This window comes from Apodemus sylvaticus, chromosome 16 (assembly GCF_947179515.1).
Source record: "Apodemus sylvaticus chromosome 16, mApoSyl1.1, whole genome shotgun sequence".
NCBI lineage: Eukaryota > Metazoa > Chordata > Mammalia > Rodentia > Muridae > Apodemus > Apodemus sylvaticus.
The window spans coordinates 12,543,767-12,558,812 of NC_067487.1; the positions used below are offsets into that span (position 1 = coordinate 12,543,767).

A 15,046-nucleotide genomic window follows, 5' to 3' on the forward strand; every position below is an offset into this window, starting at 1 on the left:
AACCTTTGCCGGCAAGGTCAGGATGGGTTGAGTCATTGTACTGTTTTGTCAGGCAACACAATTACATTCAAAATGTGTAACGAAAACGTTTAGACATCTACAAGCAGAAGTTTAGTATATGAAATTTAATGTTTACCTGGGAGGAGCCTTGTACTTATTGTAATTTGCTTCAGAATTTGTTTCTAGCAGGAATAGACTACAAATTCGGCTCACTCCTATCTTCTTATTGTCCTAACTACCCACAGCTGCTGCTGACCATTGTTGGGGAGTTGTACTACAGACTCAACAAATTCCCTGACCATATAGAGACTACCCATATGTTCTGTGACTCTAGAGAACCCTGACTAATACACTACCTTATTCATTAGTCACTTCCCAGTGTTTTTAATGGTCAGTCTTAACATTGACACCCAAATTTGTCTTTTTTAAGAAGGGGGATAAAACTCAACAGGTGTTGTTTTTGTTTCTCAGCAGCTGCTTTTGATATCTCTTGAACAGAGCATCTGCACTGTCAGGTTTCCAGACCTCATTGTTATACATAATCCCCAGAGTTTCCTTGGAAACCATCCAGAACAAGGTGGGCCTGGAACATCTTCATATCCAAAGAGCACAGGCTGGCTGAAGCTTCAAGGCAGCTTTCCTTAGCAGTCAAAGCGCCACCGGAACAAAGCTGGCTCTCTTTTGGGTTCTGTGGCTTTTGCCCCAGGGCCACAGAGGAAATTCTCAGTGTGGAAAGAAAAAGGGTTAGCTCCACAAAAGGGAAATAATCAGGCAGGGGCTTTCATAAACCACAAGGCTGCGTCATGAAGGCCCCAGCTGGCCTGAAACTCACTGTGGAGACCAGGTTGGCCTCAAACTCACAGAAATCCACCTGCCTCTGCCTCCCAAGGGCTGCAATGAAAGGCATGTGCCACCACCCTGAGCTGCAGTTTTAAAAATCCATGACTGGAGATGGTTTGCATTCTGTAGCTTAAACAAAAGACTTTTCGTTAGATTACTTTTGATATAGCAGACATAGGCTGTACAAAGTCCCTTTAAGAACTAGACACTGAGCTTCGAATACATGGTGTAATGCACTCTCTTATTTTTCTGCAGTGGACTTATTAGCAGAGAGGGTTTTGTGGCTTCTATAGGAAAAAAACACATTAACTTACAACAAAATTTACAAAGAGAAAATGCCAGATATAAACTTTGTAGATTCATTATTCCTATGTTTACATTTTATAACCCATTTATGTATTGATATTTTATCTTTACTAATTCCTCTCATATGGAGTTTTGTATATAAAAAGGCTTTGAGAAGACAAGAATTATACTGTGAACTATGCGGTTTCCATTAGAATTTAGCTTTTGGATCTTATTCTTTTCAGAAAACATTCTTAGTAGGTATTTATGAGCATGTGTATTTTAAAGCTCAGTTTATTTTTGGGTGGGGTACACAACACTGTCATTTGAATGCCCGTCACCCTTGTTAAAACATGAACCTCTTCGTAGCATACATAAAGGACACTGGTGCCCAGCTGAAATGCCCCTTTTTAGATGTCTCTATCAGAAAAGATACTGATGAGTTGTCAGACATTTGAGAAGAGTATCCTACGGCACCAGTAACGCTTCTCTAGGACAGAAAGTCCCACAAGGGACTTTCTGAATGCTACTAAGCATTGTCAACAGGAGTGGCCTATTTGTCAGTACGTGACAAGTTCGTAGAAGAAGACTGTGTGTGGTATTGTGTTAGTGTCTTCCACTAATTCTCAGGTTCAGTCTCAATTAAAGGTACAGAATCCTCATTATTGAGATTTTCGGCCCCTGTAAAACAAGCCCTAGAAAGATCTCTCAAGTATCTTCCACCATGAGGAGGAAAAAGCAACAAGGATTTCTCAATGAACCAGAAAGGTCTTCACTACACACAGAGAATCTACTACTGCCTCGGTCGCCTTGGCCTTAGTGTTATCTGTCTGTCTATTTGCTTGTTTTGTTTTGGTTTATTTGGTAGCCATCAGAACTGTGACATGTAAATTTCCATTGTTAAAAAAAGTGATGACATTTGTGGTATTTTGTTATAGCAAATCAAATAGAATATATCAATACAAAATAAATAAAGATGACTATGGGATTTTCTACAACTAGTGAGATGAAATTGAATGAGTATGTATGGGTGTGTTACATGTATGTGGTGCATGTCTGGATGTGTATTTCATGAAAAGGAACAATGACTTCTGGAGTTTTACACTAACTCTTGAAATAGATACTTCCTTTTTTTTAGGGAGTTTTTTTTTTTTTTTTCCACCTCCTTACACCACATTGTCAGTCGAAGCACAGAGAGCCAAGACTGGAGTCAGAAGCTATCATTTGAAGCTCTGCCTCTATAGTAACCCAGTGCCTTGAGCTCAGAGACCATCCAGGTCTGACCAGCAGGCAGAAACCATGGCTCACAAGTCCCTTTGAAGACATTGGCACTGTAAGCAGAAACTGGAATGGCTTGCTCAAACTTGCTCCTTAATAAATTATTGAAGCTTTTCCTTAGATTCCTATTGGTGTGTGCTCCTGAAAGGTCCACAATACACTGACTACATAAGGTCAAGAAATAATATAGAATGGTTATAATGCTCACTTGGTTAGTACGCTAAGCATGACCTGCCTAGTAAGTGTCCATACATCCCACATCACTGACCTAAGAAAGAGAGACATTCTCTAGAGAACCAGAAAGTGCTGAAGACATAGACATTCTCTCCTGTATTCCTCAGACTCACCCCGTTTCTGTTGATTTTCACTGATTTCTATCATTTTGCTCACTTTAGGCAGAACCTATATGATAGTTAATTTTGGTTACCGTGTTGATTGGATTAAGAAAGACCAAGGAGATCAGAAAAGTACACCTTTAGCTATGTCTGTGGCGTGTTTCCAGATGTATTAGATTGTTGGAGCTCCGAGATAATAGATGGTTTTAATTCATTGAGAGATACAACTTTCCAATAGGAGCTTGGGAGGAGGACCTGTGGAAGGTGTGGGAGAGCTGAGGAAGAAGGACTCTGCTGTGTTTCATTGGCCGTGACGTCTTACCTTGCTCCCTAATATTCCTTCATCTTTCTGCTTGCTGTCAGGAAGGAGGTGAGCTACTCTAGAGCTCCTCCTCATGTGGTGGGCACAAATCTCCGAACCTGGCAACTAAATAAATCTCCCCCTTGAATTTTTACATTTTATTTTAGGTATTTTAACTACAGTAATGTGAATTCTGACTAACACAATCTGATATCCTTTGGTATTCACATTTTGGTCGATACAAATGTGGCTTTTGGTTATTTGCCAACCTCAACCATTTCACACGCTACTGTTTACCATGGCCACCCAGTATAATTGCAGACTTGACATCTATTAGAGGAGACATGATAGAATGCTGTAGATGTGTAGAGATCCCATTAGCTGTCTTTCCAGATTGTGAATGAATACTATGCATATTTTTTGCCTTTTGTTTGTTTGTTTGTTTTGATTGACAGAAAATTCAGAATTTCTTCCTGGTGTCAAAAGTCAGTGCTTACCATAATGAATATATATTTGAATATTTCAAATATCAAGAACCATTGATATTTGAAATTTTAGACACTTCCTTTTTAGTTAATCTACTGTGAATATGTGTGCTTATTCTATCTTTTCCTTGGTGTCCTATTAACTTAATCTAAGGCAAAAGGCTCTGAAGTTAGAAATAAACTCATCAACAACCCCAACATCAAATCAGCCTTCCCCACAGTTGGCTGTTGAGGAGCCAAAACGAAACCCCAGGCATGGCTTCCCACCTACATGCAGATGCCTATCTTTCTGTTTCCATCCTGAAGTGTCTTTCTGCCATTCCAGCCTGTACAGAAGAGCTTTTCCCAGCAGATGCTCTGTGTACCAGCCACCTCTCTGCAGCTCTGAAGAAACACAGGACCAGCAAACCACGGGGTTCATTCAGCAGGCAGCCTACTTCTCAAAAGACAAGGAAATTTCCCGGCATTTGGCTCATTTTTTTTGGTTCCCAGAAGCAGTCCCTTTTTTAATTGATTCCTCTTTAATTTTCTCTCATGCCCTCACATTGCCGCCAGTCTCTGATGCTGTCAGGATTCATTCACATTCTCCTGTGGCCCCTTAGGGCAATGTGCGAAAACTCTTAGTTGGATTTCTGTATAATTCATTCTTTCGGAAATAAAAATCGGACCTTGCTTTAAAAAAAATGCTATAATTTGAAGGTAGTTTATCTCCAAGGGTCAGAAATTGGAGGGTTGGTCCTAGGAGTGGGCGTGTTCTGATGTGATGGTGCAGACGGTAAAAGGCAGGACCTGGATGTAAGAACAGTCGCTGAGCATGTGGCTGTTGATGAGCTTGAGGCTGTTCTTAAGGGACCCGGGTTAGATGTTGAGGAAGGAGGAAGAAAGGAGGGAGGAGTAGGGGAAGGAGGAAGGGAGGAAGGAAACCTAACTTCCTATTTCACTATGTGACTTTCTTCCCATAAGCTGCCTTTCTGAGTTGACTGTGACATAGTGTCATAGCCTGAGGGGCTTTTACCAGAGGCCAAACCAAAGAGGTAAACCCTTCATTGTCTTCCAGCCTTTAAAACTTTGTCATAAATTACTCTTCTGTCCTTGCAGGTAGTCAGACTCAAGGATGTTGTAACAGCAACAGAAAATGAACTAATGCAGTCAAAACACTGTACTCAAGACTCATAAACTGTCTGATCACTTATGTACAGGGTGAACTGTATAAATGCCCGTTATGCACATGTGACCCAATGTACCTCGAACATTTCAACAACCCTCCCTTGAACCCTCTTCCCATATGGGGCCCCTCTTCTCTTAGGTTTCCCTGCGTCAGATCTTTCCTCATATCATGCTGTCTAAGACAAGTCTGTTCTGACTCTCCAGTACTCTATTATGTCCTGGGTTCTCACCCGTGTGTATTTGGATGCCCAGAAGAGTCAGATATGATGTTCTCGGTAACAAGACATAATTATAAAGTCTGTTTAACCTGTGGACATGCTAAACAAGGGACAGATGCAATCTCATAGGCTCTTCTTGAAGACTGCAATTGTTTATTCTTATCTTTTTTTCCTGTAGTGCAGAGCAAGCCAATGATGTGAGAAACCCCATTTTGCATTCTGACGGGCAGTGCATGATTTTCCCTCAGACCTCTTGGACTCAATGTTTCCTCTGCCCCAGACACTGTTCTCAACATGTCTGTCCTTTCTCCTTCCTTCAGAGGTTTACTCCAAGGATATCCATCTCCCGCTGCTATGTTTCTGGCCTCTGTATTCCCTAGTCGCTACCCACGGTTGCTCTCATCTAACCCCTGACAGTATCAGTGCTAAGAACACCAGGGCTTTGACCCCGGCTGCTCACAGGTGAGTCGTCAGCCCTGAAAGGAGTGCCTGGCACAAAACCTGTATGCTCTAAATTCTGTTGGCTTCGGTAAAATGGCACTGCACCACAGAGCTAAGAAGGGATGGAACTCTATGCTCACACATCTGTCTAGCTGTTAAATCTCTCAACAGCTGTCTTCTGGAGTTATAGAACTCGGCAGAGTATAACAACTCTTTCTATTGCATCTGTAATGAAGCTCATTGCTGTTTCGTGTTTTTAGCCTTAGATTATGACATCACCCAGATCCTGTGGGACTTGGCTTGAATGTCCCTTCTCTTGCCTCCTAATCTGCTGCCTGGGGCCCTTTCCTGGACTTCTCTTCATCCCTCTGCTAGCCAGCATTCGTTATATCTGGATACTGCTTCCTCCCATTTCATGCTTTTATTTAGCTAGGATACAACTTTCAAATACGGGACTTTCCTAGGACAGTGTGCCTACAGGATGGATTTTCCCGAGGCTCTGCATGTTCGAGCATGTTTGGATTTTACTTTATGATGGGAAATAGGCAGTGTGGAGATTTCGGGTTGAGAATTACTCCCTCAGACGCTCAGGCAGTACCTCGTGTTCTCTGCTGTCCAAAGCTGTGACTGCTTAGTCAGGCAAAGTCTTTTATTTCCCTCCAGAGGCACTGGGGTCTTTTCATCTCGGTACTTTGAATTTTCATGATGTAGTATAAGGAACACTTTCAATTCCTAGCACAAGGTGTTTCTGAGGAGGGCATGAGCCATGAGGAATTCTTCCCCATGACTTTGATAATTTACGTCCTCAACACTTTTTCTGAGACCTGCAGTCACACATTACTTCTTGAATGTGACCTGGCTGGCTCTGCAGGAGTCTTACACCCTCTGCCTCTGTCCCTCACTCCCCCCTCCCTTCTGGGTTAGTTCCTTGAGTATTTCCCAGTCATTTCATCAATTATTGTTTTAGTTTTATAAGTTATGTTTTTACAGCCTAGAAGGATTTTTCACATTTTTGCTCCATTTACATATCCTATTCAGTTTTTATTTAATGAATTCAAGATCTTCCTAAATCCTCTTGAACGCTAGACTCAAAGCTTTTGCTTATGTCTTTTAATCTCTTACATCCCTTAAATGATCTGTTTCTTCTAAGGGATAATTTATTTTTCTATTTTAGTTTCTTTTTCAAGCCAGCAATTCTCTCCCATTCCTCTGTAATCCTTGCTAATTTATCATATTTGAGGATGAAAAAAAAAAAACCCCAAGGGACAGATTTGTCCCATGATGTGTGAATATTTGTGTTTCCCTGTAGGTACGGATTCCAAATGTGACTTTGTGACAAAGAGGGAGGGTGATGCATGGTGGCCATCTTCCTTCAGAGCGATCGGGTGGTGAGCAGTGTCCTCCCTCCTTCCTACCCTCCTGTGACTTAAACTTTGCTCAGGAAGCCAACACCTGAACCGGAAGTCTCTCACAATGTTTGTGGTTTAGTTAAGATGGCACTACTTTTTCTTGGGGTTAGCCCTAGCCATTCTGGGAGGAGTGAGGACACAGAAGGAAAGATGGAGGCGAACAGCAACCTTCCACTCCTTCAGCTTCCGCATTTCTGGTTCCCCCACTTCAGAGCCAGGCTCCGCCCCGCCTCCTAACTTCCAGTTTCTGGAAAACACTTTATTTGCTTTTCAGTGAGAATGGAGTGTGTGTTCCGTGTCTCTGGTGAGTTCATTTCCCACTGTATATACATTTTCATTTGGGGTTGCCGTGTGAGACTCCAGGCCATGAATGTTGGGCAGAGGATGCCGGCTGAACCCCAACTGGTGATTTCAATTAAGCCTTTGGTTTACATTTCCCTGGTAGTCAAATATGATACAAATAACTATTGGTATTATTTGAAAACTTCAAAATGTAGATATCACTGCCCCTCCCCTAGCAAGTTAATCTATATATCACATTTTCATTGGCAAGGGAGGTATGGAGTGGGAAGGGTAGCAGAGTAGGTACTGTTATCTGTGAGTCAAATGTTAAAACACTTTTAGTGATAGTGAGGCCTCTTGGACTTCTAGCAATGTGAGCTCGGTTCCAAGACTCTGGTCTGTAACTTCCTGGAAGAGGATGTGGAAAGCTGGGCTTTCTCTACCACTGTTTCACCTGCATCTTGATCAGATAGAAATTAGATAGCAAGAACCGTGAGATGCAGATGCTACATCAACTTAACTGCTGCGGAGGATTAGATTCTACTGTGGTTTCTGGAAGGCTGGCAGACGGAGACGCTAACAGGGTTAGTTTGCACACAGGAAGGACAGCGTGCTGGAGTCAGGTGTCTTCTTCCCTAAGGATAAGGAGGGCAGATGATATGATCCTCTAATGAGGCAGTAACACCGTGGTTGCTACTGTGGACTGGAGGTGCTGAGTTTCTGAAGGAGACGGTCTGTATGTGGTAAATGACCTCCCTGCCCCGAGTGGGTTGAATGACAAAAACCTCAGAGTGTACCCACCACACATGACAGAGATGTGTTCTCTACTGACTCAAATGTTCCAGGCAGGAACTGGCCTTCCCCGGGTGTGTGGGTTTGTTGGGTGGGAGGTGTGCAGTGGAAATACACAGGGTCTGGTGGGCTTGGGAGTCCCTTCCTAAAGCCTCTGCTGGTGTTACTGATGAGAGAAGTCTCTTTACCCAAGTTAAGCAATTGATTAAGATGGCAGGCTGATCAAATAATAAGCGGACAATGTAAATCTGAACAGGGATATATTTCAAGGTTGGGTTTTCAGTGATGTCTAGAACGTGAGGAGGGCCAGTGTTCATGGGGATCATCCGTGCGCTTGTCTTCAGGCTAGCTCCAGGAAAACAAATGGGAAAACAGGAGCCAAGCATCTTATGCCTCTGAACTGTGTCCCAAAGCTGAGCTGTAAATATTCTCACTATAAACTTACCAAGTGACCATGCCCTGCTACTCTGGGACCAACTCTTCCAGGAAACATGTAGGGTCCAGTAGAACCTACAGGGTCTTTGGTCAACACTCTCCCTTGTATAAACTAAAAGAGTGACACGTGGGAGCCACAGTCAGTCAAAGATTGAATGAGGCTCCAAAGAGTTGGAACGCAGAGCTTACAGTGCATGGTCCACCCCACACAAGTAAGCTTGTGTCCATTTGGCTGGAGTGTAAGTCGATCATGCCCCGACTAAATAGTTCTCCTTATAAGGTCAGTTCTCATGGAATCCACTGGTTAAGAATTTACATTTCACTTGTCATCTCCCTCTCAATGAAAGCTTCTGAAGCCCTATAACTTCAATACATACTTACAGCTTGTATTTGTATTTCCAGCAGGATTAATTTGGTTCTAAACTCAGAAAATGGAAGATCGTCTTATTTTAAAGTAAGAAAAATTGGCATGCGTAAATCATACTCAATAGGATCTTGGCACACATTTGCAAGGCTTTTTAATTCTTCAAAATTGCTAGAGATTTAATAAAAACTAATAATGGTGGGCAAAACAAAACAAAGTAGACAACAAAAACAAAAAAAAACCCCACCCAACTTTATATTAAATATTTATGCCCTTACTATTATTGTTCTTTAGTGACAGAAAAGTATGCTCTCTATTCATGGGATCATGTATAGCTTACACTATAAAAATTCTACTCAAAGTTGTCTAGGTTAGATTCCTGTCACCTGCAGATTTGGGGAAGAAAGACGTCACTGCTGGGCCTCAGCTCAGGTCTAGGGGACAGAGGTAAAGGTCACACTGCCTCAATCAGTTGTTGGAGCCCACGGGATACTCAAACTGCAGAGAATGCCACTCTGATCGATACATGGCAAGTGTTCCGCAGTATAACGTGTTTCTCAATACAATTTTGTTCATCCTTAATATTTAATGTGTTCACTCATTAGTTAAACACATTTAACTCAAAGCACAGCCGATTAAGTTAAGCCACGAGACTGTCTGGGGAAGAAAGGCAAAGGCGCGAGTTCTATCAAGTGGAAAGCATTCTCCCTCTGCCTTTTATCTGTGGTCAGCGTTGGGTTTCAGCTCCGTCCCCCTGCCCCCTTTGAAAGAAGCAGGAGACAGTCGTGATGCTTACTTCTAGCAGGGCAGGCCAGTATCAAGGCCTCTTTGTCTACCTGCCCTTTACTCCTGACCCATCTCCGGCAAAGCTCCCAGAACCATTGCTAACACCCAAAGATGGACTTGGCGGCCACGTGCAGAGAGGATGACATCACAAGCCCTTCAGGGCGGGATCGTTTCCTCTTTGTCTGCACCCCCTTCTTTTATCGCTACCCAGGTGTCTCTCCTCACTCACCCATTTTTGCTGAGCAAACACGCCCTTGCTGGTCCTCTGCCCTCTGCCCCGTACTGCGTATAGATGCCGATGCTTTGAGTTAGTTTGAGGTATGTTTCTCACTAGTTCCTCACAGTTAAGACTCTGGGATGGTCTCCTTGAAGAAGCATGCTGGGCATACATGTGACCTCACTAATTTGTCCCTTGTGGGTTTTCCCATCAAAACTAAGCTCTGTCTTATTCTATGCTCGCTTTGGTGGGGTTGCAAATTGGTACAACCACTCTGGAAATCAGTCTGGCGGTTCCTCCGAAAACTGGGCACCTCACTTCCAGAAGATCCTGCTATACCACTCCTGGGCATATACCCAGATAATTCCCCACAATGTAATAAGGATACATGCTCTACTATGTTCATAGCAGCCCTATTTATAGTTGCCAGATGCTGGAAAGAACCCGGGTATCCCTCAACAGAAGAGTGGATGCAAAAAATGTGGTATATCTACACAGTGGAGTACTATTCAGCCATTAGAAACAATGAATTTATGAAATTCTTAGGCAAATGGATGGAGCTAGAGAATATCATACTAAGTGAGGTAACCCAGACTCAAAAGGTGAATCATGGTATGCACTCACTAATAAGTGGTTATTAACCTAGAAAACTGGAATACCCAAAACATAATCCACACATCAAATGAGGTACAAGAAGAAAGGAGGAGTGGCCCCTTGTTCTGGAAAGACTCAGTGTAGCAGTATTCGACAAAACCAGAACGGGGAAGTGGGAAGGGGTGGGTGGGAGGACAGGGGGAGGGAAGGGGGCTTACGGGACTTTTGGGGAGTGGGGGGCTAGAAAAGGGGAAATCATTTGAAATGTAAATAAAAAATATATCAAATTAAAAAAACCTGAAATTGGAGCAGTTATAGTGAAAACTTGAGAATGGTGGGTCGTGACTGTCATCCTAGCACCTTGGAGGCAGAGGAGGCAGAAAGATGGCTCAGAGACATCCCAGGCTACACAGTGGTTTCTAGGTCAACCTGGGCTGTAGAGTGAGACCCTGTTTTAAACTCTCAACTGGGGCTGTGCATTTTGAGCATGGTAATGACAGCTCCGTTACGTGCAAACATGTGGGATGCTTTGCAGATCACTAGAGCTGCCTCATGCTTATGACAAAAATCCATGACTTCTTTCCAGCCCATTTCTGATCTCCCATGTTGGGTATCCATTAAACAATCCAAGCTAACATGTAATGAGTCAAGAATACTCCTTAGTGACTTGGGAGACAGGAAGAATAGACACTCTAGTGGCTCTCTCTGTACCATGGAGTAGGCAGTCAGTGTGTTGGAGGTTTGGACCTCCAATGATGCCAAACCAGTTCCCACTCAGCTTTGTGCAATAAAAAGACATACAATGGCACAAGAAAAGAAATGCTGCTAAGAAATCATGAGTGTCTAAGGACTTGAGATTCGTAAACTTAACACTTTTCCAAGTTTAATCCAGATTGTGACAGCTCTGAAATCTTGGCCTAGCTTCTATCCACCTTGGTCATCGCCTGGTAGATCATCTGGTAGACTAGGGGGATATGCTACTTCTTGCCCAAGTGCTTTCCGCAACTGACAGCCTGATGTCCATCAATAGCCCTTGCACCCCTGCACATGCTGTTAGCTAAGAGAACAAGTCCTGGATAAAACTCTGACCCACATATCCAACTCTCTACCAGGTATGTGCACTGGGATTCTGGCAGAGAGCCATCATCTGTGAACAGCTGGAACTTAGCATCTCTCCACACTCCCTAAACCTCTGCAGGTGCTTCTGCAACGCGCTCCAGCTCCGTCCCTGAAACTCCGCTCTCTTGGTGATCTTCTTTCTTACCCTTTTTCACCTAGTTCACGGAAAATCATATTGGCACATGTATGCCACACGTGTGTGTGTGTGCACACCCATGTGCCCACATATCCCTATTGCTCATCACCTTCTGCGTGAGTACATTGTTTTCAGTTACCTTTAACTTAGCCTATTGCAATCACTCCCAATGGACATCCTTACTTTTGCCTTTGATCTCCGAATCTGATTGCTAACATATCAAGCCAGAGTAAACGTGCTACAAACTAAGGCAGACTATGTCAGTTCTGCCCTGCTCTCCTCACTGTCTTGCACAGCCTTCCGGATCTAGCCAACATCAGCATGGCCAAGCCTTCCTCCTGCTCAGTGCTTTCCCTTCTGAGCACAGCAGGCAGACTCCCAGTCAGGCCCTTGAGCTCACTTCCCTACGTTGGGAACATCCTTCCCTAGTCCTCACAGGGCTGGCTGGCTCACCACTTCAGGAAAGACTCAAAGCCACCTTCTGAGTCACCCCATTGAAAGTGTTTTCTTTTCCTTCCTCTCTAGTTGAGAGGAGTCTGGAGCTCTCAGGGGATGCGTTATCTCTAGGGACTGAATTGGAGCTGGTGTGCAGAGAGAACAGTGAAGGACTGAGACATTAGCTGGCAGGGAGTGTCTCTGCCCTCTATTGATACTTCTGGTTGTCAGGGACAGATCTCCTGATTCACAGCTCTACTGAGACAAAATCTATTTTGTAATCTTTCACTTGGCAAACCAGGTGGCTCCAAACTTTATGATACTTGGAACAGTTTTAAACACATGATACTTCAAACAGTTTCATCGGACACGGGGTGTGAAAGCTTGCATATCTGTGAGCCCACACGTACTGTAGTCCATCTCCGATATCTCTCTTTGGCCATGGGTCATGATTTTCCAAATGGAACTCAAGATCTTATTTGAATCCATCCTTCATGTACTCTGACAGGATAATTCTGAACTCAAACCCACCAGTAGTGATTTGCATGAAGAAGTCTTTAAATGAATATTTTAACATGTATGTTAAACAAATGAATTCAAATATTTAAAACGCTCACTGCAACTCTAAAATTACGTCTCTTCAATGGCATATTGAATAGTTTTTTTTCCTCACTAGGTAGCAAAAATGCGATATGGCAAGAAAATATGTGGAACAGATGGGAATGTGCTGGTTAACTGGAGCTCTCCTTCTGGCCAGACAAGTGTCTTCACCTCTAACAAACAGAAGCACGAATACATACATACCAGCAGCACCTGGCACCGGCACCTTCACCCCAACCCGGACTGACCTCCATCAAAGCTTTTGAAGCATTCTTTGCAGACTTTAAAATATAAGCCATTTTCAAAATTTGCAAGGAACTATTGCATTCTTGGTTATCGTATCTCCACTCCCTAAACCTTTCCTCAAAATCCTATGCATTCAGCTGCCTCTCTACTCTCTGCTTCACCACAGGTATACAATGTGACAGACACAGGTCTGTCACACATCAGCAGGTGAAGGAAGAGCTGGGACCCCTCCCCCAACAAGCAAACACACCAACAACAGCAAAACCACCCTTCTGTTCTTCACCAGGCAAACACAGAAATGCAATGGGCTTTAGAAGTCTACAGACCTGAACTCCTCGCAACTTTTCCACAGTGGCTGGGGGATGACAAGAAGGTGACCTGTCTGTCCCCTCTCTGCTTCGTGGTATGATCTCACAAACATAAAGCTTTCTGCCTGTTTCCTGGGATGCTCTTGAAATCAGTGGCTACGTTAGACATATCTGGGCATTAACGATGGGCGACCTCCACAATTCCACTCTCCAGGCAAAGCAGGGAGATGGGTTATTTTCTGCAAACGGACCTAGCACAGTCCTGCGGGCAGCATATCCCAGCCTGCATCCCACTAAGCGAGCTAACTAGACCATGCTGGCGATTACTGTGTTTGAATTAAAGAAGCCCTTGGCCACCTGCCTTGTGCCTGTGACAAGTTCCTTTTTTTTTAATCCTATTTATCTTCACAGTCATCTATTTGTGTCAAGACAAGAAGCATATGAGCACAGCATCTGTTACTAGAGTCACAAAACTACCAAATACTTCTCAAAGGAAAGAAATGGGCGATAAATCCAGATTACATATCAGGTGTCTTAGGAGGGAGCATTAGTCCTTCAATCACGGTGTCTTGTTTAAACCAAGCATATGGCATTAGCAGCAGAGTCGCCAGCTCAGCCTAGTCTGTCATAGGGACAGGTACCACAGAAATGTCACCTCTTCTGATTTGGCAGAGAAAAGCAGCCTCATCAACTTAGGCAATCCGTCCCCCACTGCCCGCCTATACTGAAGTAGGTGACCATGGAAGACATTTCCCTATTGGTTACTGTTTACTCTGCTGCTGAAACCTATGTAAGTTCAGAATGTTTTTACATAGAGGGGAAATGTAACTTTTTCTGGCATCTAATATCGATCATACCTACTGGGATCGTTACTTGATTTCTTTCTGAATGCAAGCAACAGGTCTGTGTGGTCCTACTAAATTAACCTTGTCGCTTGTGGCTTAAGTCTTCAGACTTTAGGGAGGGACAAGCAAGGGAAGACAGTCAGGTGTTAGAGGCAGACAGACCACATGATAGGCACACCTGAAGAGAGATGCTGACAGTCTTTCCAGACAAGCCCTGGCATCCCCCACAGCCCCGGAATCTGAAAACTGGCCCCAAGACATGCTCAGCCCTGCTGCTTGGATCCAGTCTCCCTGGTTCCCAGTCAAGCGCCCATGTGAGTCACACCAGAGCGCCAAGCCCCCTTACCTGCCAGACTGCCCGGCCTCTGGAGGGTGGCAGTGGCATACAGCTCCTGCGAATGCTTGCTGTACTGCTCAGACGCGTGGACCAGGCGCTTGGTGGGCGACAGGGTGGCGTAGGTGCCGATGGTGGAGCTCAGCTGGTGGATGGGCGAAGAGGAGATGGTGGACTGCACGGTTGGGGGCGAGGTCACACGGATCGGGGACAGGCCTGCCGAGGACACGACGATGTTGATGGGCGAGCTGGTGCTGTAGGACTTGGCCAGGCGGCTGGGCGACTGCTTGGGCGAGGAGCCGCGGGGCGCGGCGTAGGCGGCACCTTCGGGGGCCGAGCCTCCGCGCTGCAGCTTGGTGGGCGAGCCGCCCTGCGTGGTGGTCAGCGGGGAGCCCCCGCGCGGCGGCGCGGGCAGCGTGGAGCTGGAGTAGTAGAGCGCCGCGGCGGCGGGCGGCGCGTCGGGCAGGTGGAAGGCGCTGCCCAGGCTGGGTGCGAACGGCTCCCGCGGAGGCGGAGGCGGTGGGGCAGGCTCGGAGCCAGCCAGGTGCCCCGCGCGGCCGGTCGTGCCCTGTGCGGGGAGAGCAGAGAACAGGCGCGCTCAGAGGTGGGGAAGCAGCCGCCCGCCCGCCCGCCCGACAGCCCCGCCCGGCTGCAGCGGACAACTTCTGCGCCCAGGCTATGCGTGGAGAGGGACGCGAACCCACGCCCCAGCACGTTCCCAGCCGGGTTCCTTTCCAAGGAGAAAGGAGCGGGCTAGCAGAGGCTGGCTGGCAAAAAGGCGAGAGGCATGCGTC

General features: G+C 45.2%; 1 protein-coding gene across 1 annotated transcript in view; it reads right to left on the minus strand.

Moving 5' to 3' along the window:
• Ctnnd2 (catenin delta 2) overlaps positions 1–15,046 on the minus strand; it is an 847,786-nt gene that overhangs the window by 360,777 nt on the left and 471,963 nt on the right. Inside the window, exon 7 of the mRNA XM_052159968.1 lies at positions 14,265–14,820. Within this exon, the coding sequence (XP_052015928.1) occupies positions 14,265–14,820 (556 nt within the window). The remainder of the gene's footprint in view (positions 1–14,264; positions 14,821–15,046) is intronic.